The sequence below is a fragment of the Pelophylax lessonae genome, assembly GCF_965119305.1.
Source record: "Pelophylax lessonae genome assembly, chromosome: 9".
Lineage (NCBI taxonomy): Eukaryota > Metazoa > Chordata > Amphibia > Anura > Ranidae > Pelophylax > Pelophylax lessonae.
Genome location: NC_138776.1, coordinates 262,690,446 through 262,716,933, shown reverse-complemented (window position 1 = coordinate 262,716,933; position 26,488 = coordinate 262,690,446). Strand labels below are relative to the sequence as shown.

The following is a 26,488-nucleotide window of genomic DNA, read 5'->3' as shown; positions in this document are numbered from 1 at the left end:
ACGTGTGTGGGGGGAGGTGACTGAGTGACACAGGGACAGATCGCAGGTTCAGCTATGCTGAACCCTGCAATCTGACCCTGCCTGTCACTTAGGAGATCCGCCCGCTTTGTTTACACAAGCGGGCGGATCTCCACACTCGATTCCCCGACGATCGGGGAAGAGCAGCAGTGATCACCCCCACTCCTCCCCTGGCCCGACTCCCGCTGTGACTGAATACAGCAGGAGCGAGCCTCCGGCGGCGCGCGCGCCGCGGAGAGAGGGGAATGTCTGGCGACGTAGGTCTACGTCGCCAGACGTTATTGAGCCACTTTTCCGCAGTAGAGCTCTAGTGAGCAGCGGTAAAGTGGTTAAAATCCAAACCATAAAAATCAATAATGGCAATAATTTGTTTTTTTCATTTTTTTTTGCAAAATTAAAAAAAAAAAAGTATATAGTAAATTCTGTGGCCCCCAAAAAAACGAATTGGCAAATGGAGGGTTGTCCCAAAAGCTTGCAGCTCTGCGACATTGTATCCAACCTAACCATTTCCCCTCTAGAATAATTTCTTCTTTCATTTTTCTCTCACACGTTAAAATCTGTTTTCTTGGCTACACTTAAAACCCCCGAACATGACGAACTCAGAGGCCATGTAGAATACAAATATGGAGGTTTCAACCTTTTTTATGTTGGTCAATATTTGTACAACTGTTTTTTAAAGCCATATTTACAGATAAAATATTTTGAAAAATAATAATTTTACTGAACACAAACATAAATTTAATTCCCGATTTTTTGGACAAATTAAAAAATGAGGTAAAATAAATAGATACTAAATACATCAACTTTGTGAGTTTCTCAATGGGTTTGGTAAACATCCAGTGAAGGTAATTCTGCTCGGGTTTACTCATCCATACTAAGCACCAATGTGAGGAGGCCCTTCACTACTGGTCACCAGTTTAGAGGACCCTTCCCCACTGGCCATCAATGTGAGGAGGCCCTTCTCTACTGATAACCAGTTTAGAGGGCCCCTCTCCACTGGCCATCAATGTGAGGAGGCCCTTCTCTACCGTCAGTGGGGAAGGGCCCTCTAAATTGGTGATCAGTAGAGAAGGGCCTCCTCACATTGCTGGTCAGTTGAGAGGGGCTCACTAAACTGGTGATCAGTAGAGAAGGGCTTCCTCAAATTACCGTCAGTTGGGAAGGGCCCTCTAAATTGGAGATCAGTAATGTGAGGAAGCCCTTTTCTACTGATCACCAGTTTAGTGAGCCCCTCTCAACTGACCAGCACATGTGAGGAGGCCCTTCTCTACTGATCACCAAATTAGAGGGCCCTTCCCCACTGACCAGCAATGTGAGGAGGCCCTTCTCTACTGATAACCAATTTAGAGGGCTCCTCTCCACTGACTAGCAATGTGAGGAGGCCCTTCTCTACTGATCACCAGTTTAGAGGGCCCGTCTCCACCAACCAGCAAATGTAGGGAGGCCCTTCTCTACTGATCACCAGTTTAGAGGGCCCCTCTCCACTGACCAGAAATGTGAGGAGGCCCTTCTCTACTGATCACCAGTTTAGAGGGCCCTTCCCCACTGACCAGTTATTTGAGGAGGTCCTTCTCTACTAATCACCAGTTTAGAGGGCTCCTCTCCACTGACCAGCAATGTAAGGAGGCCCTTCTCTACTGATCACCAATTTAGAGGGCTCTTCCCCACTAACCAGCAATGTGAGGAGGCCCTTCTCTACTGATAACCAATTTAGAGGGCTCCTCTCCACTGACCAGTTATGTGATGAGGCCCTTCTCTACTAATCACCAGTTTAGAGGGCCCCCTTCCACTGACCAGCAATGTGAGGAGGCCCTTCTCTACTAATTACCAATTTAGAGGGCCCTTCCCCATTGACCAGCACAGTGAGGAGTCTCTTCTCTACTGATCCTCAATTTAGAGGGCCCATCTCCACTGACCAGCAATGTGGGGAGGCCCTTCTCTACTGATCACCAGTTTAGCGGGCCCTTCCCCACTGACCCTTCTCTACTAGTAGCTTGCGTCCGGAGACAATCATCTGTCTAACCGCACGTAATCCCTCTGCTTGACAGGAGATACCTAATAAGGGATTGATCACAAGATCTACTCAGCCAGCCAATGATGGGGAGGACTTCTGTATCTGTATGATGAACATAATGACTGTGAAAATATGAATGTAGCTGGGAGCGGACTACCATTATCTGATAATGCAGGCTTACTTTCTGCTCCTTCAGACTGTCTCTGTATCCCTCTAGTGTTGGTTTCAGGGTTCATACATCATACTGCTGAGACTGGGAGGAAGGCATTATGGGAATTGTAGTCCTCTGTAGGGCTATGACTGTACTGCTGCATTTCCCAGCAAGCTGTGGATTACAAGAGAGCATCTTGGGAGAGACTATAAAAGGATCTGCTGAACAGGCCTGCGCCCTCTTGCTTCCCGGGATCCATCGTGTACACATCGGTCTGCTATGCAGAGAGAGAGATAGCAGAACCTGAAGGGACGGGGCAGGCCAGAGGCCGGAGGAGCCTGTGGAAGGAGGCTAGAGGCAGGGGCAGGCCAGAGGAGCCGGTGGAGGGAGGCAGGGGCAGGCCAGAGGCCGGAGGAGCCGGTGGAGGGAGGCAGGGGCAGGCCAGAGGCCAGAGGAGCCGTGGAGGGAGGCTGGAGGCAGGGGCAGGCCAGAGGCCGGAGGAGCCCGTGGAAGGGAGGCTAGAGGCAGGGGCAGGCACTTTTTTTCATGCACTTTTGAATATTGTGAGATATTTATACTAATTTAATGTATATCACAAGAAGCACTTTGTCACTTTAAGGTTTATGAAGCACTTTATATAAATTTTTTTTATATAGCGCTGTACTTTTTCATCTTATACCGAGGCCTGGAGGAGCCCGTGGAGGGAGGCTGGAGGCAGGGGCAGGCAGGCCAGAGGCTGGGGGACCCCCGCAGACAGAGTCTGAATGACCCCGTGGCCAGAGGACGAAAGGAAGGGGCAGGCCAGAGGCCGAAGCCCCCTGTGGGCAGAGCCCGAAGGGACGGGGCAGGCCAGAGGCTGAAGCACCCTGTGGGCAGAGGCCGAAGGGACGGGCAGGCCGGAGGCCGAAGGACCCCCCAGAGAGAGGCTAAAGGAGGAAGGGACCACGCGGACGAAGGCCAAAGGAAGGGGCAGGGGCTGGGTCGGAGGGTCGAAGGACCCTCGGGCGCCGGGAGGGGTCAGGCCAGGCTCATGCGATGCCCGGTCGCAGGCCGGAGCGGCCAGGCTGGGACAAAGCGCTGGGCCAGGGCAAAGCCCCCACCCCCCATCACCTGGGGAGATGGATGTTCATTGCTGCATCGCAGACATCCCTGCAGCGTCGCTGATCGTATGGAGTCGGCGGGACTCACTGAGACAGCAGAGCACTGCCATCTCGGGGCTACATAGTGTGGAGGATCGCCATGGCCTGTGCTTCCAGGACTCTCTGTGATGGACATCAGAGTTCAGATAACATTTACTCCAGTTCTTGATACACTGAACGCAGACACCCTACAGTTGGATCAGTTACAGGATCTTTTATGATCATATTCAACTATTCTGCATCGCTTGCTATACACTGTGCCACATTGGGAATTATCTGTTTCATGAGCTCCAACTGCCGATGAAGATATTAGCAAGGCCTTGCAGGTAGAACAGTGTCACATTATTGCTCCTAAAGGGGACACGTTACTCGTATCGATATTATCTCATCTCTCGAGGATACGGGTAGTGTAGGCCGATCCAGGGTTCCCCTTTTGCCAGAGTGTTTTTCCGTAACAATATATAGTTTTAAAGAGATCCATTAATACATTTCCAGAGACTGTGTTTATTGATGTCATTATTTGTTATTAAAACCTGTTTCTCAGAGTTTTTTCGGTGTTGGTTCAACTGAGCCCTGGCTGTTTATCCAGGGTCTAGTTGACTAATACATCTCTGCAAGTTCTTCTTTTGAGTAAAGTTAAAACTTATTCATATTGTATATATAATATGTCTGAACCTAGAGTGTCAGGAGGGCTAGACGGTTCACAGGGTCAAAGCGGCACAGAAGAACATACACTTACCAGCAAACCTCAAGGGGATAGCGCTACATGAAGCCCATCAATGTGACCATGCGAAGGAGAACCAAGATGGCGGTGATGGGAATATCCAATGTGGCATTTGTAGCGGCTTCATGTATCCTTCGAAATCAGCTGACATACAGTGGGGAAAATAATGATTTGATCCCCGGCAGATTTGGTAAGTTTTCCCACTTCCAAAGAAATGAAGAATCTCTAATTTTGACTTAGTAGTTGGTGGAGAAACCCTTGTTGGCAAGCACAGAGGTCAGACGTTTCTTGTAGTTGGTTACCAGGTTTGCACACATCTCAGGAGGGATTTTGGTCCACTCTTCTTTACAGATCTTCTCTAAATCCTTAAGGGTTCCTGGCTGTCTTTTGGCATCTTTCAGCTCCGTCCATAAATTTTCTATAGAATTAGGGTCTGGAGACTGACTAGGTCCCTCCATGTCCTTAATATGCTTCATCTAGAGCAACTCCTTTGTTGCCTTGGTGGTATGTTTTGGGTCATTGTCATGCTGGAAGACCCATCCATGTCCCATCTTCAGTGTTCTGGCTGAGGGAAGAAGATTCTAATCCAAGATTCCACAATACATGGCCCCGTCCATTGGCCCCTCAATGCGGCAAAGTCGACCTGTACCTTTATCAGAGAAACAGCCCCAAAGCCTCATGTTTCCACCAACGTGCTGGACTGTAGGGATGGTGTTCTTAGGGTCATAGTCAGCATTTTTCTACCTCCAAACACGAGTTATTATATAGAGTTCACTTTTGGGGTCATCTAATCACAGCACTAAGTTTCTCCTAAACCTTCTCTGAAGAATTTAGATGTTCATTGGCATGACTGTAAATGTGCCTTCATGAGGAGGGGGACTAGTCGCGTTTGGCGGAAGAAATATGGAGACTATGACCCTAAGAACACCATCCCTACAATCTAACACGGAGGTGGAAACACAATGCTGTATCTCTGCTAAAGGTACAGACTGACTTTGCCGCATTGAGGGGCCAATAGATGGGGGCCATGTATTGTAAGATCTTGGGTAAGAACCTTCTTCCCTCAGCAAGGAAAAATGAAGATGGGTCATGGAAGGGTCTTTCAGCATAACAATGACCCAAAACATACCGCCAAGGCAAGAAAGAAGTGGCTCAAGAAGCACATTACGGTCTTGGAGTGGCCTAGTCGGTCTCCAGACCTTAATCCTATAGAAAATTTATGGAGGGAGCTGAAACTTCGAGTTGCCAAGCGACAGCCAAGAAACCTTAAGGATTTAGAGAAGATCTGTAAAGAAGAGTGGACCAAAATCCCTCCTGAGATGTGTTCAAACCTGGTCACCAACTAGAAGAAACGTCTGACCTCTGTGTTTGCCAACAAGGGTTTCTCCACCAACTACGAAGTGGTGTTTTGCTTGAAAATCAAATACTTATTTTACTCACTGAACTGCAACTTAATTTAAAACATTTGTATCATGTGTTTTTTCTGGATTTTTGGTTGATATTCCATCTCTATCGTTTAAAAGTCCTTGCTTTGTGCACTGGTGCGCAGTCATGTTGGAACAGGAAGGGGCCACCCCCAAACTGTTCCCACAAAGTTGGGAGCATGAAATTGTCCAAAATATCTTGGTACGCTGATGCCTTAGAGTTCCCTTCACTGGAACTGAGGGGCCAAACCCAACCCCTGAAAAACAACCCCACACCATAATCCCCCCTCCACCAAATGATTTGGACCAGTGCACGAAGCAAGGTCCATAAAGATGTAGCACCCTCCTAGGTAGGTAGGTGCTAGGCAAAAGCATCTATTGCTCCTTCCGCTTATCAGGGGAGCCTGATCTATTAGGTTGCCCGTTACATGTTTCTAGGTGTGATTCACTGGCTCTGAGGGAGTGTCCCCACTGAATCCAACGAGGGAGCTTGTTGGACAGTGGAGGAAACCCAGCCAGTGACACATTGGCTTCTGTGGGAGTCCCAGTGGGAGGGCATTCTTGCAATGCATTCTGGGATTGCTTAAAAAAGGCTGAGGGGACATGTGACAGGGCGTCTTTGGCGGGAACAGAGTCCCAGGAGGAGGCAGACGGCTGTCTCTTCTCTTGCTGTGTGTGAGGAAGGTGGTCTTAGGCAGTCGGCCTAGAGAACCAGGTGGGGAGCTGAGCTGCAGAGGATCCAGTGAAGCTGACGGTGGAGCTGCTCGGTAAAAACAGTGTCCGTGAGTACTAAGGGACTTGCCAAAGGGTCTGCCCAGGAAGGGGGACCACTCCAGCAAAGTCAGGGGATCAGGGGGCCAGCTCACACAGAGAGTTACAGTAAAGGGGGTGCCGTGTAGAGAACCCTGAAGATTAGGAACAAAGGGGGTACCGGGAAGGGCCCTGAAGAGTATTCTACAGTACAGTACAGCTTATCTGAATACTTCTTCAATGCATAGTCAAGGTGAAGCAGCGGCCTTGCCGCATTCAGTTATTCAGCAGTCCCAGAAAAATTGTGCATAGTTATTCAAGTTGGAGTGTCCCAGTTCTCAAAGAAAAATGCAAAAAACCAAAACCCCTGGACTGTTGTTTTCTGACAGAGCCGAGTACTTTGAACATGCTTTATTGTCCAGTTGTTGCTAAGGGTAACCCAGGGGAATCCGTAACCAGCAGCTCCCAAGGGAGTAGTGCTACAAAGACATGGATGAATGAGTTTGGGGTGGAGGAACTTGACTGGCCTGCACAGAGTCCTGACCTCAACCCGATAGAACCCCTGTGAGCCAGGCCTTCTCATCCAACACAAGTGCCTGACCTCACGAATGCACTTCTGGAAGAATGGTCAAACTTTCCCATAGACACACTCCTAAACCTTGTGGACGGCCTTCCCAGAAGAGTTGAAGCTGTTATAGCTGCAGAGGGTGGGCTACTCTATATTGAACCCTACGGACTAAGACTGGGGATGCCATTAAAGTACATGTGTGTGTAAAGGCAGGCGTCCCAATACTTTTGACAATATAGTGTAGACATTCAGCTGTGTGATTTTTCTGGTGTAAAAGGAAGCTTACCTTCTGAATGAAACATTTCCCGCACTTTGAAGATAAAGAAGGGGTGCTAAATGATGTGACTTCCATGATGTATAAGTTTTCCTTTCCCTATGAAACATTTCCCACACTTAGAACATGAGAAAGGGCATTCACCTGTATGAGTTCTATGAATTGATGTTTCAACAGGGAAACCTTTCCCAAACAATGACCATAAATAAGGACTAAATAAAAGGTATTTAACAAGGCTTCATTCGTGAATGAAACATTTCCCACACTCTGATCTTGAAAAAGGATGTGATTTATTGGTGTTTAACAGCATCTTCTTTATGAATAAAACATTTCCAACACTCTTACCATGAATGGGGATGTTCATGATTGTGACTTGTCTGGTGACTGTTTATCACCAAAAGATTTCCCGCGCACTGAAGAAGATTAAGGGCGTTCACCCGTGTGAATTCTGAGGTGCTTAACCAGGTCTGCTTTATAAATGAACGATTTCCCGCACTCTGAACATGAATAGGGTCGCTCACCTGTGTGAATTTTCTGATGTTTAACAAGGTCCCCTTTATGCACAAAACTTTTCCCGCACTCTGAACATGAATGAGGACGCTCACCCGTGTGGATTTTCTTATGCTTCCGAAGGTCGCCTTTCTCAACGAAACTTTTCCCGCACTCTGGACAAGAATAAGAACGCTCGCCCGTGTGCCTTCTCTGGTGTGTAAGAAATGATTTTTCCTCGATGAAAGATTTCCCGCACTCTGAACAAGAATAAGGGCGCTCACCCGTGTGAATTCTCTGGTGAGCAATAAGCTGTCCTTTGAAGAGGCAATTATACCCGCACTCTAGACACGAAAAAGCGCGCTTACCCGTGTGAATTGTCTGGTGCCTAAGAAAGTTATGTTTTTCACCAAAACTTCTCCCGCACTCTGAGCATACAAACGGACGCTCGCCGGTGTGAATTCTCTGGTGTTTAAGAAGGTTTTCTTTTTGGCTAAAACATTTCCCGCACTCTAAGCAGGAGAAAGGACGCTCCCCGGTGTGAACCCTGTGGTGTCTAAGGAGAAATCTCTCCTGGTTGAAAATTTTCCCGCACTCTGAGCATGAGAAAGAACGTTTACCACATTTATCCCTGTGAGTTTTCTGGTGGAAAAAAAGTTCTCCTAGTTCGGTGAAGGAATTCCCGCACACTGTGCATGAAAATAAACTCTCTCCGGTGTGACCTCCTTTGTGGCTTGAAGAGGATTCCTGGGGATGAGATGGATTGGTTGATCCGTCCGGACTCTGAGATTTTAGATGTATTTTTGGAGTCACAGAATGGGATTTATTAGAAGATTCCTTCGGATTCGAAGGGTCCATTGATGGCTTCAGATGGTCAGGTCTGGGATGTAGATTATAAATAACGGAATGGACTACCGGAGAACATTGCGTGAGGACAATATTTTCTACATTACAATATGGAGATAAGATAAAAAGTCCCTCAGAGGTATTGGAGTTCCGAACACGGAGGCCATCTGTTGAAAGAAATTTTAAATAAATGTTGTGAGTATTCTTCATATCCGGTATTCAACAGTTCTATAAATTGCCACTGAGCTACGGCATGGGATTGGGTTCAATCATAACAAAAATTAGAAATGTAAACCTTACGTATAAAGGATACAATACATCTAAACCATGTTGGACCTTCCTCCACCACACTTCCAGGACACATGACGACATACTGAAGAACAGATATGGACCTTTCATATGGTGTACAGTATCTCCACCTCATTTGTTGGGAACATAACGTTATATTGATGACCTTTCATATGGCGTACAGTATCTCCTCCTCATTTGTCGGGAACATGACGTTATATTGAGAAATGGAGATGGACCTTTCATATGGCGTACAGTATCTCCTTCTCATTTGTTGGGAACATAACGTTATATTGATGACCTTTCATATGGTGTACAGTATCTCCACCTCATTTGTTGGGAACATGACGTTATATTGAGGAATAGAGATGGACCTTTCATATGGTGTACAGTATCTCCTCCTCATTTGTCGGGAACATGACGTTATATTGAGAAATGGAGAGGGACCTTTCATATGGTGTACAGTATCTCCTCATTTGTTGGGGACATGACGTTATATTGAGGAATGGAGATGGACCTTTCATATGGTGTACAGTATCTCCTCCTCATTTGTTGGGAACATGACGTTATATTGAGGAATGGAGATGGACCTTTCATATGGTGTACAGTATCTCCACCTCATTTGTTGGGAACATGATGTTACGGTATATTGAGGAATGGAGATGGACCTTTCATATGGTGTACAGTATCTCCTCCACATTTGTCGGGAACATGAGGTTATATTGAGGAATGGAGATGGACCTTTCATATGGTGTATAGTATCTCCTCTTCATTTGATGGGAATATGACATTATATGCAGCTACAGGCATCATCCTGGTATCTTTCTTTTCAGCAAGCAATTACTCACAACATAAAAGCCATCCCAGCAACTGACTAGCAGCTGGATTGCTTTTACAGGCATCGGTAGGGGAGTCTCTTATGCGATCGGGAAGCCCTGGATTCAATCTGGCTGTTCTGCCGGGTTTCTGTAAAGCTGGCTGGGGACCATCCATCTACGGTCATGGGAAGACGGAAGTGACATCATGAGGTCACTTCCGGTTCTGGCAGATGTAAACACTGCCATTTTAGTTTATGGAAAGCAGAGATCAGTTTTTTTTTTATTGATCTGATGCTTTCTAGGGTAGAGGAGAGATCTTGGGTCTTAAATACCCCAGATGTCTCCCTAAAGAGGACCTGTCATGCCTTATATCTATCACAAGAGATGTTTACATTCCTTCTGATAGGAATAAAAGTGAAAAAAAAAAATTAAAAGGGGAAAGTGTAAAAGTAAAAAACAATAAAAATAATAATAATAATAAATATATTGCCAGCAAAGAGCCACCCTGTTAGCCTGTGCACCATATTTCATTTTCCTGTTGCAATCAATGCCAACGTTATGGTCTAGTTTTTAGCCCTGATGAAGGGAGGGGGCGGAGCCCCCCGAAACGCATTTGCTGTTACAAAATAAAAATCTTTCAAAAAATCTGAACAAGCTGGTGTGGCGCTTCCACCCCCTCAAAACGTCAGTCAAACTATTAAAGCAATGAAAACTGAAAAATGGTCTGATAATTAAGGCGGTTTTATGATAATTATGGTGAATATTTACCTGGGCTGACACCTAAAGAAGATTCTCTCTTTTTAACTGTCTTCGTCACCCCAACCTCCTCCGCAGGCTGATGATCAGGACTCACATATGTCTCTTCTTCTTCCTCTTTAACCTTAACTTTCACATCTGCCAGTTCTTCACGCTGAATAAAGAATATAGATGGAAATAATATCCTTAAAGCGGAGTTCCGGCCACAGAATCGTTTTTTTTTTTTTAATACTTCCCAAACAGTGACCCACGACCTTTATATATCAGCTAATCCTGGTATATACCGTTAAATAACAGTTAGGCAATCCTAAAATCTTACTTTATATAATTTTTGCAGAGTGCCGCCATCTTTGTCCGGGTTACACGAGTCCTTAGTGGGGAAATGTCTGCCCTGCTTCCTGCTTCTGGAGGGAGGAGGCCGGTGAATCCAGCGCGAAATCTCGCGCATGCCCAGTACTATACGATCGACATAGTACTGGGTTTCCATAGGGACGGCAGCTCCGCCTAACATCGCGTCATTTCCTGTTTGGAAATAACGCGATGAGAGGAGCAGCCGGCCGCTTACGTCATTGCCCATTGCATCCTGGGAGCGACGAGAAAGAGCTCCCAGGACGCATTGCGGGACAGGAAGTGACGGCGAGGGCCGAGGCCGAGCAAGGAGGAAGTGGAAGTAAAGGTGAGTATATTATCAATTATAAGTATAATATCCAAATCTTTTACAGGGGACAATAAGGAAGCGGATGCCATAAAAATCGAAAGTAGAGATTTTGTGGCCGGAACTCTGCTTTAAATATCAGCATCAATAACAAAAAGCCAAATAAAATACAATAATTTAAAGCAGTTTTAAGTCACTTTCTATTCTCTCCATCTACCTGATGATGATGAGGGATGCTGTGATCTTCCTGTGTGGAGTCCCGGGAATACAGAGGACGGGGACATCTCTCTGGTGGGTTCCCATTACTGGATCCATCTGTAGGAAACACACACACTGACTGAATACATTGTTTCTATGTGTTTATCAGATGATGGGGGATCTAGGTGGACCCTCCGTACTGCTCTCTCCTTTACAATAAAGTCTCCTCTTACCCGGTGATGTGAGGGGCGGCTGGTTTTCCATCAAACCATGAAAAGATTCCTCATCTTTAATTGGCATCATCATGGCGCCCTCTTGCATGGACTGGTCGTCCGTCACATACGTCTTTTCTTCTTCTGCTTTAACTTCAACTTTTATATCTATCGGATCGTCACCCTAAACCAAGAGAATGGTTGGCAAATATAAGTTTTTAAGATGCAAGACCAGAAATTATATATTTTGTAGGGTTCACACTCTCTTTTCCATTGTTAAGTCACGTTCATATTCTAGATGCTCCAACCAACCTGGTAACAGCGTGCATAGTTGTGATCTTCCTTGGTGGAATCCCGGGAATACAGAGGACGGGGACATCTCTCTGGTGGGTTCCCATTACTGGATCCATCTACCTGATGATGGTGAGGGATGGTGTGACCTTCCTGTGTGGAATCCCGGGAATACAGAGGACGGGGACATCTCTCTGGTGGGTTCCCATTACCGGATCCATCTGTAGGAAACACACACACTGACTGAATACATTGTTTCTATGTGTTTATCAGATGATGGGGGATCTAGGTGGATCCTCCGTACTGCTCTCTCCTTTACAATAAAGTCTCCTCTTACCCGGTGATGTGAGGGGCGGCTGATTCTCCATCATGACGTCCTTGTAGAGATCCTTGTGTCCTTCTAAATACTCCCACTCCTCCATGGAGAAATAGACAGTGACATCCTGACACCTTATAGGAACCTGACACACACAATGATACAGTCACCATCCAGACACATCCCTTGTCTGTTACTGGATAATGTCCCAGAATTCCCGGCACCGCTCACCTCTCCTGTCAGCAGCTCAATGATCTTCTTGGTGACTTCTAGAATCTTCTGCTTGTATTTTACGTCTGGTTTCCAGAAATAAGGTGGAGGTGCACTGCTCAGGGACAACCCATGTTGATAGTTGTATGACAATTGCTCTACACAAGTCTTCTTTGCTATATCACAACCCTTTAATAAGTTGACAATAAAAACTATTATGTACACCCTCGGAATCCATCAAATCTTTAGTTACTTTTGTGTTTTATTTATAGACATAGTGATGTCATGTGACCTCCCAGAATCCTCCTCACCTCTCCGGTAAGTAGGTAGATGATCTCCATGGTGAGGTCTAATATCTTTTTGATACAGTGATCCTGGTCCTCCTCCATCTCCATGTGATCCATACAGAACACTTCTCTCTGTAGATGGAAAATAGTGTATTTATTTTAAACCAGAGGCTCTGGATAGACAGTTGGATAAATGGCTCTATATTTAGGATGTATCCGGTCTATAAACCAGAGGCTCTGGATGGACAGTTGGATAAATGGTTCTATATTTAGGATGTATCTGGTCTATAAACCAGAGGCTCTGGATGGACAGTTGGATAAATGGTTCTATATTTAGGATGTATCCGGTCTATAAACCAGAGGCTCTGGGTGGACAGTTGGATAAATGGTTCTATATTTAGGATGTATCCGGTCTATAAACCAGAGGCTCTGGATGGACAGTTGGATAAATTGTTCTATATTTAGAATGTATCTTGTCTATAAACCAGAGGCTCTGGATGGACAGTTGGATAAATGGCTCTATATTTAGGATGTATCTGGTCTATAAACCAGTTGCTATTCATAGTTTATACCAGTCGAAATATATATCTTTGTGAGAATAGCAAGGTTTGCTGGAGACACAAGATGTCACAGTGACTATGGAGGAAGAGGACGAAACATGACGGGGGGGGGGGGGGTTACAGGATGTAAATATAAAACAATATCTTATTACCTCCTGAGCTGCCAGTTCCAGCAATGTCTCCTCTCTACTCTCTACTAACCTTTCACCCGGAAGTTTTATGTGTCATCACTTCCTGTTTGTACCTTACATCACTTCCTGTCTCTGCGTTCCACTGGCAATGCGTTGAATCTCCTCCATGTGGAGAATAATAAAATCTGCAGCCTACATTGTTTTTCAATTCTTTGACAGCTGCCCATTGGTTCACTTTTTATATTTATTTATTTTATTTAAGGTACTTGTATAGCGCTGTCAATTTACGCAGCGCTTTACATATACATTGCACATTCACATCGGTCCCTGCCCTCAAGGAGCTTACAATCTAAGGTCCCTAACTAATTTACATACACAGTATATTTATTTATATAATACCCAAGTTAAAAACTAATCCATAAAAATAAATAAGAAAACGAATTTGATTTTTCATATTTTCTATTTATTTATTTTTTTTTAATTTAAAAAAAAAAAATTACAGAGACTAATAATACATATATATGATGCTTACTGTATGTTCTCTTTCTGGTCTTTGCTTCTCCCCATGTCAGAAAACTACAATAAATCTAATAATAAATCTAAATAGATACCATATATATGAAGTCCTAATGTGCACCTGCAAAATGGAGAAGATTTACAGCACTCAAAATTATCAATAGGTGGCTTTGCAGTGAATATTTAGAATCTCATCACAAATGAGAAACCTAAAATTTGTACTCTCAATCCAACGTTTTTTTTTTGTTATTCATTTTATTATAATTTAATTTTTTTTTCACATTTAACTTTTTTTTTGCTGTCATGTTGGCACTTACAAGTCCCCTATGTGATAGCACTGGGCAGGTGACAGGCCCTCTTTAAGGCCTATTAGACCCTAAATGTCTTTACTGCCATCCACTGCAGTCAATTAAAGCGGAGTTCCGGCCTCGGGGGTCAATTTGAGCTAAAAATAACATCCATAATGGATAGCCTCTGATCTGTCCCGGGTCGCACTTACCTGTAAGAAGAAATACTTCTCCAGCGCTGCCATCTCAGGTGTGGGCAGCTGAAGCCGCAGCGTTCCTCTTCGTGTCCTCTTCCGTGACGTTGGGTATAGCAGACGTGGTAACGCACGTGGTCAGAAAAGCACCAGTTGTACAGCTCCCGATGTACATAGGATGATGTCTTTTGGGACACTGACTTATGAAGGTCGGTGCTCCCAGTGACTGTGCGTGTAGCCTTGTGCTGCCATCTGTTGGCCTGTTACAAAACTGGTCTCAAAACATTTTGATACCACTTCGTACCTGTGTCAAGTGGGACAGCCTCTTGTAGCAAGGGAGTTGTCGGCATTATCTCCCCTGGCAGTCTGTCTCCCAAAGCAACGGGAGCAGATCAGCACTCAGAGGTCTCCATTCTGTGCACTAGGTACAGAAGAGCAAGTGTTAGGTGACTGCATGGAACCCACACTAGGTGCACGGAGGGGCCCCATTCTAGTACTGGGAGTGAGGTATTGGAGATATGCTGGACAGATGGAGTGGGCATAGGCTCAGCGTGTCCCTCCTAAACGTGACAGTGAGAGTGAATATGGACATGGAACAACAGAGTTAACTGGAGGACAGTTTGTTGTTCAAGTGTACACGGTGTACGGCCATCTCTAATGTTGGAAGCCTGCCCTAAAGCAAGCCTTCACCCTCTCGCGGAACTCTCCTCCTCTCCATCCTGCTCCCTCTCCGCAGCGTCAATAAAAAATTTTATTTACATGTTTTTTTTTTCCTTTAGAGGCTCGGCCCGCACCCCAGAATACGACTAGACGAATGACACGGTACCCCCAGTGCCTCCTGGGATGCATGATGTGCAGTCCCATTCAGCAAAGAGGAGGGGGCAGGCCTAGCGCCAGCTGCATGTGGAAGGGCTGGCAGCTGTCACAGAAATAATTGCGGTACCAGACCTGTGCAGTGACTGCAGAGAGGAGGATCACAGCAGCTCAACACTGGACCCAGGGGAAGGAAAAGGCTGCAGTTCCCCTTTAGGGTTGAGCATTCCCTTAATGCAGCCTTGCCTTGTCCTGGGGCAATATTAGATACAGCACAAGCAAAGATACCACATGTGCAGGGGGGTGACCCTATTCAAGGTGCCTAGCATAGCCCTGAAGAACCCCGTGGGGTAGCACACCGGGCTTCTCATGGAGAGGCAGATCTGCCACTGTGCACCTGACCCCCAGCTCACATGCAAAATACATGCCACGTCTCCTAGCAAATACCTTGGAGTGTCTACTTTCAAAAAAGTAATTTGTAGGATGTTTGTATTATCCTGGCATTTTAGGCCCTCCGAAAATGTGATAGGTATTTAGGAAATCAAATACGCAAATACACCCTTTAAGAGTCTGAAGTGCTCATTGGATTTTAGGCCCCCGCACACAGATAGGCTCCCAAAAAGTCTCAAACATTCGGTATCCCCATGCTCAGGAGAAGTAGCAGAATATGTTTTAGGGTGTAATGCCACATATACCCATGACGTTTGTGAGAAATATCTCAGCAAAGTGACAATTTTGTGTAAAAAAAAAAAACAAAATGTTTTTTCATTTCCAAAAAAATTGTGGCAAAAAATAAGACCTTCCAACATGCCTCTCAGCAAATACCTTGGGGAGTCTACTTTCCAAAAAGGGATAATTTGTGGGGTGTTTATACTGTCCTGGCTATTTAGGGCCTCCAAAAATGTGATAGGTAGGAAATCCAATGTGTAATTAACACCTCTTGAAAGCCTGAAGGTGCTCATTGGATTTTGGGTCCCTTGTACATGGCTAGGCTGCAAAAAAAGCCTCTCACATGTGGTATCTCCATACTCAGAAGAAATAGCAGAATGTGTGTTTGAGGTCTAATTCCATGGTACATGTGGGAAAAACCTAATTAAAGTGATAACTGTGTAAAAAGAAAATGTTTTTTTTTTTTTGGTTTTCCCAAAAACTTGTGGCAAAAATAAAATCTTCCATGGACTCAACATGCCTCTCGGGATGTCTACTTTCCAAAAAGGGATCATTTGGGTAGTGTTTGATCTGTCCTGTTATTTTCACTTAGGGGTGTACTCACTTTTGTTGCCAGCGGTTTAGTCATTAATGGCTGTGTGTTGAGTTATTTTGAGGGGACAGCAAATTTACACTGTTATACAAGCTGTACACTCACTACTTTACATTGTAGCAAAGTGTCATTTCTTCAGTGTTGTCACATGAAAAGATAGAATGAAATATTTAGAAAAATGTGAGGGGTGTACTTACTTTTGTGAGATACTGTGTAGTAGAGACGATTACCAAGTCGAGCGCCACCGGATTACAAACAGAGCGGGAATCTCCTGCTTACCCGGCGGCCACTGTCATACGAAGCCCCGCCTCCTGGACCGGCTCCTATGATAGACAGCACATTGGTGACGTCTATCATATGAGCTGGTCCAGGAAGCAGGACTTCGTATGACAGCGGTCGCCGGGTAAGTGGGAGATCCTCACACTGTTTAATCCAGTGGCTCTCTTCACTGCAGACTGCATTGGATGGGCACACACTGGTGAGGCTGCATTGGATGGGCGCGGCTGCGTTTTATTACTTATATACCGCAACTCTAGTATATACTTTATATGCGACCTGAGAAAATTTTCTCTACACTCAATGTGGCCCAGAGAAGCCAAAAGGTTGGACACCCATGGTATAAATTAAAAAAAAAATTGGAAATGAAATCTCTGCCATAAAAAAGTGAAGAAAATTAATGCTGAGCAAGTGTCGCCTCCTGACCACCCCATCTCCTAATGCTGGGCTTACACATTTTTTTATTCTCTTTTGTTAATTGCGGATAAGAAATCTCACCCTGCAGCGCTGCAGCCACTGACGTATGTATTCTGAGAGCAACACCCTGCAGCGCTGCAGCCACTGATGTATGTATTCTGAGAGCAACACCCTGCAGCGCTGCAGCCACTGATGTATGTATTCTGAGAGCAACACCCTGCTCAAAATACACAGATCGGTTCTGCAGCTGATTGGAGTTCCTGCAAAAGCAAACAACAGTTAACAATAACACACAGTAAAAAATAGAAAATTAACTCAATAAAACAACTTTTTTTTTACTTTTTTTGTAGCTTTTTTGTAACAATAACCTTTCCAGTCTTTGGTTTTAGGGTCTCTCTCATAATGTGACCCCCCATAACGTGTCGTGATGGATCCTAGACTAATAGTTCACTACGGTGTGGTAGCGTCGGAAGCAGTTCTTGATACACAGGCCGGGGTGGCCAGGACAGGAAGGACAATAATATCGGGTGTCACGCCTCATTCCACGTTTACTGCAGACACGACATCTCTTTTGGGGTGCCCTTTGTGTTGGGGTAGGTTGGAGGATATCTGGAAAATGCCTTTCATGCAGCCGGCTAGCTGCATCTGGGTTTGGGCGTTGGACCACACCACCTTCAGGACACAAACAAAACTAGAATCAGGGACTAGCACACAAAAGAACGCATCTTCAACCATTTATAACTTAAAAATCAAATTTGATTTCTTTAAAATTTACAAACTTAAAATTTAAACATTTCCCGCACTTATAAAAAGAAAAGCTGTCCTTCCATTGGTGATTATGAAGGTCTCTTTTTTGGGGGAAAACATTTCCCGCACTGTGAACATGAAACTAGACATTCACCTGTGTGATTTCTCTGGTGTAAAAGAGTGCTCGCTTTCTGAGTGAAACATTTCCCGCACTGTGAACATGAAAGTAGACATTCACCTGTGTGATTTCTCTGGTGTAAAAGGAGGCTTACTTTCTAAATGAAAACATTTCCCGCACTCAGAACATGAAAGTAGACCTACACCTGTGTGATTTTTCTGGTGTAAAAAAAGGCTCACCCTGAGTGAAACATTTCCCGCACTCGGAACACGAAAGTAGACATTCACTTGTGTGATTTCTCTGGTGTAAAAGGAGGCTTACTTTCTAAATAAACATTTCCCGCACTCGGAACATGAAAGTAGACCTACACCTGTGTGATTTCTCTGGTGTATAAGAAAGCTCACTCTGAGAGAAACATTTCCCGCACTCGGAACATGAAACCAGACGTTCCCCTGTGTGATTTCTCTGGTGTAACAGGAGGCTTGCTTTCTGAATGAAACATTTCCCGCACTCTGAACATTAAAACGTAGACCTTCACCTGTTTTCTCTGGTGTAAAAGGCTCACTCTCTGATTTAAACATTTCCCGCACTCGGAACATGAAACCAGACGTTCACCTGTGTGATTTCTCTGGTGTAACAGGAGGCTTGCTTTCTGAGTGAAACATTTCCCGCACTCTGAACATTAAAACGTAGACCTTCACCTGTTTTCTCTGGTGTAAAAGGCTCACTCTCTGATTTAAACATTTCCCGCACTCAGAACATGAAACTAGACGTTCACCTGTGTGATTTCTCTGGTGTAAAAGGAGGCTTGCTTTCTGAGTGAAACATTTCCCGCACTCCGAACATGAAAGTAGACCTTCACCTGTGTGATTTCTCTGGTGTAAAAGGAGGCTTGCTTTCTGAGTGAAACATTTCCCGCACTCCGAACATGAAAGTAGACCTTCACCTGTGTGATTTTTCTGGTGTAAAAGGAGGCTTTCTTTCTGAGTGAAACAAACATTTCCCACACTCTAACAATAAATAGGGGTTGTTAATTTAGGTCACTTCCCTAGTGTATACGTTTTCCTCTCTCAATTTAACATTTTCCACACACGGAAAACGAGGAAAGGACATTCACCTGTGTGAGTTCTAGGAATTGCCGTTTACTGATCATAAAAAAAAGGACTTTCACTTGTGTGACTTCCCTGGTAACAAGTCTTCATTTGTGAATGAAACATTTCCCACACTCTGATCTTGGGAAAGGATGATCACCCATGTGAATTATTGGTGTTTAACACCTTCTTTATGAAGAAAAGGTTTCCCACACTCTTAAGTTCAGGATTGTGAATTGTGAGGGGATTAGAAAATGGTAGTTTTTCACTAAAAAGATTTCCCGCACATGGAACAGAAATCGGGGCGCACACCTGTGTGAGTTCTCTGGTGTCTAGGAAATGTAGTACTCAGACACCCGTGTGACGTCTGATTAGGAAGGTCTCCTTTTGAAATGCAAGAATACCCGCACTCTGAACATGCTTACCTTGTGCCTACGAAGGTTATTTTCTACATTAAAACATCTCCCGCACTCCGAGCATACAAATGGGACACTCTCCCGTGTCAATTATCTGGTGTCTAAGGTGATGTTTTTGACTAAAACTTTTCCCACACTCCCAAGCATGAAAAAAAGGACGCTCACCTGTGTGAACCCTGTGGTGTCTAATAAGAGATCTTTCCTGATTGTAAATTTTCCCGCACTCTGAGCATGGGAAAGAACGTTGAGCCCTGTGAAGTCTCTGGTGTATAAGAAGTTCTCCAAGTTCAGAGAAGGAATTCCCGCACACTGTACATGAAAATAAACTCTCTCCGATGTGGTTTAAGGAGGATTCCTGGGGATGAGATGGATCGGTTGATCCGTCCGGACTCTGAGATTTTAGATGTATTTCCGGAGTCACAGAATGGGATTTATCAGAAGATTCCTTCGGATTAGAGGGGTCCATGGAAGGCTTCAGATGGTCAGGTCTGTGATGTAGATTATAAGTAATGGAATGGACTACCGGAGAATATTGGACAACGAAATCTTCTGCATTACAATATGGAGATGGAACAAAAAGTCCCTCAAAGGTATTGGAGTTCCGAACATCATGGCCATCTGTTGAAAGAAATTGTAAATAAATATTACGAGTATTCTTCATATCCTGTATTCAACACTTATAGGTTGGTACTGAGCTCCGAGATTGGGTGCAAACAAAACAAAAATTACAAAAACAAACCATATAAAGGATACAATACATCCAAACCATGTTAGGTAACAGGGTTTGTGTAGTAATGACAAGGATACTGTGAGAATGGGGATGAACCTTTCTCCACCGCACTTCCAGGACACATGACAACATACTAGACCTTTCATATGTGTTTAGTATCTCCTCCTCATTTCTTGGGAACATGACGTTATATTGAGGAATGGAGATGGACCTTTCATATGGTGTACAGTATCTCCTCCTCATTTGTTGGGAACATGACGTTATATTGAGGAATGGAGATGGACCTTTCGTATGGTGTACAGTATCTCCTCCTCATCGTATGGTGTACAATATCTCCACCTCACTTGATGGGCACAGGACATTATATTGAGGAACGGAGTAGGACCTTTCATATGGTGTACAGTATCTCCTCCTCATTTGTTGAGAACATGACGTTATATTGAGGAATGGAGATGGACCTTTCATATGGTGTACAGTATCTCCTCCTCATTTGTTGGGAACATGACGTTATATTGAGGAATGGAGATGGACCTTTCATATGGTGTACAGTATCTCCTCCTCATTTGTTGGGAACATGACGTTATATTGAGGAATGGAGATGGACCTTTCATATGGTGTACAGTATCTTCTCATTTGTTGGGAACATGACGTTATATTGAGGAATGGAGATGGACCTTTCATATGGTGTACAGTATCTCCTGGAATCTCTGTTTTTCTGGTCTGACATTTGGAAATCATTTACATGATGCTGTGAAGGTCTACAGATTCTTCATCACTTTTAAACAGCTAGTATCTCTTACACTAGAAGAAGTATTTCCTCAGTATATTAACTCCCTCGATACCAGTTTCTTCATTTAAAAAAAAATTTATCAAAATCGGATAACCTTAGGGTGACTACTATCCACATTATTTTTTCGTACTTTCTGGTCATTTTTATTGCATACATTTTATACTGAAATGTAATGGGGTTTTTTTTTCAACATTTTTGGTCTTCTTTTTAAAAGATAACAATAAAGATCACAATTGGTATTAAATACCACCAAACAAAGCTTTATCGGTTTCAAAAAATTGGGTAGTGTTCCACGGAGTGATTGGCAGTCAAACTATTAGGGCACAGAAAGCAGATAATGAGGGGGTGTTATAATAATTATTTACCTGTGCTGATATCTAAAGAAGGTTCCTCCTGTATAGGTGACTCCATTGTCCCAACCTTCTCAGCAGGCCGATGATCAGAACTCACATACATCTCTTCTTCTTCCTCTTTAATCTCAACTTTCACATCGGTTCGTTTTTCATGCTAAACAAAGAAAATATTTGAAAAAATAACATCCTAAATTATCAGCACCAATAGGAAAAAAATGAAATAAAAAATCATAATTTAAAGCAGTTTGAAGTCACTTTCCATTCTCTCCATCTACCTGAAGATGCTGGGGGATGGTGTGATCTTCCTGTGTGGAATCCCGGGAATACAGAGGACGGGGACATCTCTCTGGTGGGTTCCCATTACTGGATCCATCTGTAGGAAACATTGAGGCAAAGGAGAAAAGTTTGGGACATTATATGACACATATAGTAAAAAAGTCTCTGTGACAGAATCCGGACACCACCGATTGTGTATCTCCGCCAGTAACCTGCTTCCTAAGCTCTGGAACACGGGGATCCGTGATTCTGGCTATAGTTACCCCAAGAACTCGACAGTACAAGTTTTGGAGTGAAACCAGAATGAACTGTTTATTGACCAACTTTCAGACTTTTATATACACTTTGAGAATACAACATGATTTAATTATACAGATCCACCCACCACATCACACAATGGTTTCTATACGATCCCCAATACACATTACTCTGTGTAATTAAATCCCCTAGCAGACAGACAGGTGAGCTCATTAGCACACTTAACAATAGGTGAATGGAAAAGCTGTCTCAGACCCTATTTTAGACAAAAGCACTTCAATGATTAGCAGACATGCTGTCTCTCCTAGTTCCTGGACGCCCAAATTAGGAGCTGCACTTCCTGTGCCTGACAGTGTAAAGAAATAAGATAGATCTCCATATTTCCGGAGAGATATGGTTAATGCATATTATTGTCCCATTTGAAGTAGTCCAACCATATTCTCAGTGTTCACCACCCTCTTGGTCACCCTGCATCCATAATAGACGCAGGGTGATTTAAACATAAGAGAGCCCCATAAGGCTGGGCATGGTGCCCCCCCAACCTCTCTAAAGGAATTTGGAGTCCACAACCCCCATGCCCAAAGTGACTCATGTCACAGTCTCCATCCCTGGATCCATCTGTAGGAAACACACACACTGACTGAATACATTGTTTCTATGTGTTTATCAGATGATGGGGGATCTAGGTGGAGCCTCCGTACTGCTCTCTCCTTTACAATAAAGTCTCCTCTTACCCGGTGATGTGAGGGGCGGCTGATTCTCCTTCATGGCATGGAAAGATTCCTCCTCTTTAATTGGCATCATCATGGCGCCCTCTACGATGGACTGATCTCCTTTTACATACGTCTCTTCTTCTGCTTTAACCTCAACTTTTATATATATCCGATTGTCACCCTAAACCAAGGGAATGGTTGGTGAATACAAAGTTTAATCATGCAAGACCACAAATAAAGCATTTTGTAGGGTTCACTCCCTGTCTTGCATTGTTGAGTCACATTCATGTTCTAGATGCTCCAACCAACCTGATAACAGCGTACGTAATTGTGATCATCCTGTATGAAATCCTCGGAATACAGAGGACGGGGACATCTGTCTGGTGGGTTCCCATTACTGGATCCATCTGTAGGAAACACACACACTGACTGAATACATTGTTTCTATGTGTTTATCAGATGATGGGGGATCTAGGTGGATCCTCCGTACTGCTCTCTCCTTTACAATAAAGTCTCCTCTTACCCGGTGATGTGAGGGGCGGCTGATTCTCCATCATGACATTAAAAGACTCCTCTTTATTTGGCACCATCGTTTCACCCTTCTCCATGGACTCCTCACCCTTATGTGAATATGTCTCTTTTTCTTCAGCTTTAACGTCAACTTTTATATTCATCAAATCTTTACCCTAATTCATGAAAATGGTTGGGAAAATATAATTTCATGATGCAAAATCAATGTCATCTACATATGGTCTTTTAGTGTTGAGTCATTCTCATATTCTAGAATCTTCAAACTATGGCCCTCCAGTTATTCAGGAACTACAATTCCCATCATGCTTAGTCATATCTGTGAATGTCAGAGTTTTAAAATGCCTCGTGGGATGTGTAGTTCTGCCACAGCTGGGGGGCCGTAGTTTGAGGATCCCTGATCTAGATGCTCCATACCACCAACCTGATATTGGTGAAGGATGGTGCGATCTTCCTCTGTGGAATCTCGGAAATATAGAGGACCTCCCCCTCCCATAGACCGCTGAGCTCCACTTATCGTTATCTCTTCTTCTTCCTCTTTAATCGCAGCTTTGATGTCTTTCAGTTCCTCATCCTAAACCCCAAAGATGATGGAATATATGTGTTAAACAGAACAAGAGAGGACATAGAAGAATGTCCACTCGTAGCTTAAAATTCTGTTCTAGTTGCTCAGTCCCATCTACCTGATGATGATGAGGGATGGTGTGACCTTCCTGTGTGGAATCCCGGGAATACAGAGGACGGGGACATCTCTCTGGTGGGTTCCCATTACTGGATCCATCTGTAGGAAACACACACACTGACTGAATACATTGTTTCTATGTGTTTATCAGATGATGGGGGATCTAGGTGGATCCTCCGTACTGCTCTCTCCTTTACAATAAAGTCTCCTCTTACCCGGTGATGTGAGGGGCGGCTGATTCTCCATCATGACGTCCTTGTAGAGATCCTTGTGTCCTTCTAAATACTCCCACTCCTCCATGGAGAAATAGACAGTGACATCCTGACACCTTATAGGAACCTGACACACACAATGATACAGTCACCATCCAGACACATCCCTTGTCTGTTACTGGATAATGTCCCAGAATTCCCGGTACCGCTCACCTCTCCTGTCAGCAGCTCCATCATCTTCCTGGTGACTTCTAGAATCTTCTGCTTGTATTTTACCCCTGGTTTCCAGAAATGAGGTGGAGGTACACTGGTCGGGGACGTCCCATGTTGATAGTTGTATGGCAGTTGCTCACTAGAAGCCTTCTTTGCTATTTCGTAACCCTTTAAAAGCAGACAGTAACTACTACTTCTATGTACACCTTCAGAAGCCATTAAATCTTTAGTCACAGATGTTTAATAAGTAGAGATAAGAGTGATGTCATTTGACCCTCCCAGAATCCTCCTCACCTCTCCGGTTAGAAGGTAGATGATCTCCATGGTGAGGTCTAATATCTTTTTGACACAGTGATCCTGGTCCTCCTCCATCTCCATGTGATCCATACAGAACACTTCTCTCTGTAGATGTTACCAAACTGATGATTAATTGCACTGTAATAGGACAATATCTGCACAGAGTTCCTCTATACAGACATCTTATAAAGCTTGTGATATTCTAGGCTATTCCACCCTCTGGGTGGACAGTTGGATAAATGGTTCTATATTTAGGATGTATCCGGTCTATAAACCAGAGGCTCTGGATGGACAGTTGGATAAATGGTTCTATATTTAGGATGTATCCGGTCTATAAACCAGAGGCTCTGGATGGACAGTTGGATAAATGGTTCTATATTTAGGATGGATCCGGTCTATAAACCAGAGGCTCTGGATGGACAGTTGGATAAATGGTTCTATATTTAGGATGTATCCGGTCTATAAACCAGAGGCTCTGGATGGACAGTTGGATAAATGGTTCTATATTTAGGATGTATCCGGTCTATAAACCAGAGGCTCTGGATGGACAGTTGGATAAATGGTTCTATATTTAGGATGGATCCGGTCTATAAACCAGAGGCTCTGGATGGACAGTTGGATAAATGGTTCTATATTTAGGATGTATCTGGACTTTAAAAATATAAAGAATATATAAACTTTAATTATTTATACATATTTCATATGTATTATCATCTTCTGGAGATAAAAGACGTCACAGTGACTATGGAGGACGAGGACGGAACATGTAGGAGGGGGGGTTACTGGGTGTAAATATAAAATAATATCTTATTACCTCCTCTGCTGCCAGTTCCAGCAATGTCTCCTCTCTACTTCCTACTGACCTAAGACTCACCTGGAACTTCCTGTTTCTACCTGACATCACTTCCTGTTTTAGCCTACGTCACTTCCTGGCTTTACATCTATCACTTCCTGTTTCTGCGTACAATTTGTAGTATCACCTCCTTGTGGGAAATACGAATACTGCAGCCCTTGTTTTTCCAGTACTTTACTGCTTTTTTTGTTATTATTATATAGGATTTATATAGTGCCAACAGTTTACGCAGCGTTTTACATCATAAGGGTAGACAGTACAATCATAATGCAATTTATTACAGTAGGAATCAGAGAGCCCGGCTCGTTAGGGCTTACAATCTACGACGCTTCATTTTCGAATTTATTGTTATTTTTAACACCAAAAAATGTTATTTTAGATGCTTACTATAAATCCCCTCTCTTGGCTCCTCCCCATGTCAGTGTATTACAGGTCAGTTCGACCATTGACCCCACAGGCTGGTCCAGTATCTAGTCTACAATTTTTTTCCATTCAGCTCCTCGGCAGAACGTAACGGAACATTACGGTGGGAATTCCATCTTCACGAGGAACCAAGAAAGAATAACAATGGTGACTACCTCAACAGCTATTTTCTGGCCCTCCTCGTGTCAGTCAACCACAACGCTACGACGGACATAAATGTAATAACTATCATTGATCGGGATGGAAAAGCCTCTCCCAGAATTACAACACCTCTGAGCAGGTCATATACTCTGGTCCTCCTACACCATCAGTGTCCACTAGTAAGCAGATATAGGAGTAGTCCCTTATAGTGCAGTTGCACATCTCTCCCAGTAAGGAGTAAGTATCTCCAATGGTTTAGAGAGGTTGGATTTATCCTTCATTTTATGGATAGTGTAGGACCCACTGACAATGGGGTACTTTGACGTAGTGGTGGGCTTGAGAACGATATGGCCATATGGTGGGACTAAATCCCCATTTTTACTCATTTTTGATCAGGTCTTAGTTGCCTTGTTTTATTTGATGGTTATTTATTTTGCATGTGTGCTCTATCCTCTGTAGTTATATACTGTACATATACTCTGGTCGGACATTGGACACAACCTACAATGATAATTTGGTGGGATAATCACTTTGGCAGCTGTAGCTCTGAAGTTAGTCGGAGACATCTTTCCTCCCCTGCTTCCCCGCCAAGGTGATGCTCCAAGCCTTACAGCCAGGGCTTTTTTTCAGGAGGAACGTGGGGGAATGCAGTTCCGGCACCTCTAGCACTAAATGTTTGTAATGGCAAGGTTGTGCTGGAGGGTGTATTCATGATTTCTGCTGGGGGACCTAGTCGCTGGTGGGGTTCTATTTTTGTGTGATGG

The 26,488-nt window shown here is 44.0% G+C and overlaps 4 protein-coding genes across 4 annotated transcripts in view; all 4 read right to left on the bottom strand.

The window, feature by feature from the left end:
• LOC309564427 (uncharacterized protein) overlaps nt 1–23,496 on the bottom strand; it is a gene marked incomplete at its 3' end in the record, with an annotated part of 34,742 nt that extends 11,246 nt beyond the window's left edge. The window contains exons 1-4 of the mRNA XM_082269057.1: nt 23,328–23,496; nt 22,899–23,061; nt 11,637–11,734; nt 11,346–11,508 (exon numbers count right to left, since the gene is read on the bottom strand). Coding sequence (XP_082125183.1) covers nt 11,346–11,508; nt 11,637–11,734; nt 22,899–23,061; nt 23,328–23,399 — 496 coding nt within the window. The 5' untranslated portion in view covers nt 23,400–23,496. The remainder of the gene's footprint in view (nt 1–11,345; nt 11,509–11,636; nt 11,735–22,898; nt 23,062–23,327) is intronic.
• Nucleotides 7,486–8,409, bottom strand: LOC309563881 (uncharacterized protein; the record flags this gene model as incomplete). Its single annotated transcript, XM_082268517.1, has 1 exon — nt 7,486–8,409. The coding sequence occupies one exon, from the start codon at nt 8,407–8,409 to the stop codon at nt 7,486–7,488; it is 924 nt and encodes a 307-aa protein (XP_082124643.1).
• LOC309563880 (gastrula zinc finger protein XlCGF66.1-like) lies at nt 11,885–25,156 on the bottom strand (the record flags this gene model as incomplete). The annotated part of the gene is made up of 4 exons (XM_082268516.1): nt 25,122–25,156; nt 12,453–12,560; nt 12,163–12,330; nt 11,885–12,076 (listed from the first exon to the last, which is right to left on the bottom strand). The coding sequence occupies exons 2-4, from the start codon at nt 12,543–12,545 to the stop codon at nt 11,885–11,887; spliced, it is 453 nt and encodes a 150-aa protein (XP_082124642.1). The 5' UTR covers nt 12,546–12,560; nt 25,122–25,156.
• On the bottom strand, nt 17,263–19,849 carry LOC309562898 (uncharacterized protein). The gene is made up of 2 exons (XM_082267218.1): nt 19,421–19,849; nt 17,263–17,555 (listed from the first exon to the last, which is right to left on the bottom strand). Exons 1-2 carry the CDS (start codon nt 19,719–19,721, stop codon nt 17,323–17,325), a joined length of 534 nt encoding a protein of 177 aa, XP_082123344.1. The 5' UTR covers nt 19,722–19,849; the 3' UTR covers nt 17,263–17,322.
• Nucleotides 25,157–26,488: the final 1,332 nt, after the last annotated feature.

Coding starts and splice junctions, on each gene's coding strand:
- LOC309562898 (XM_082267218.1), bottom strand. CDS start 19,721: ATGGACCCCTCTAATCCGAAGGAATCTTCTGATAAATCCCATTCTGTG. Junction 17,556..19,420: donor ACACCACAGGGTTCACACAG/GTGAGCGTCCTT, acceptor TGTGTCCTGAAG/GTGGTGTGGTCCAACGCCCA.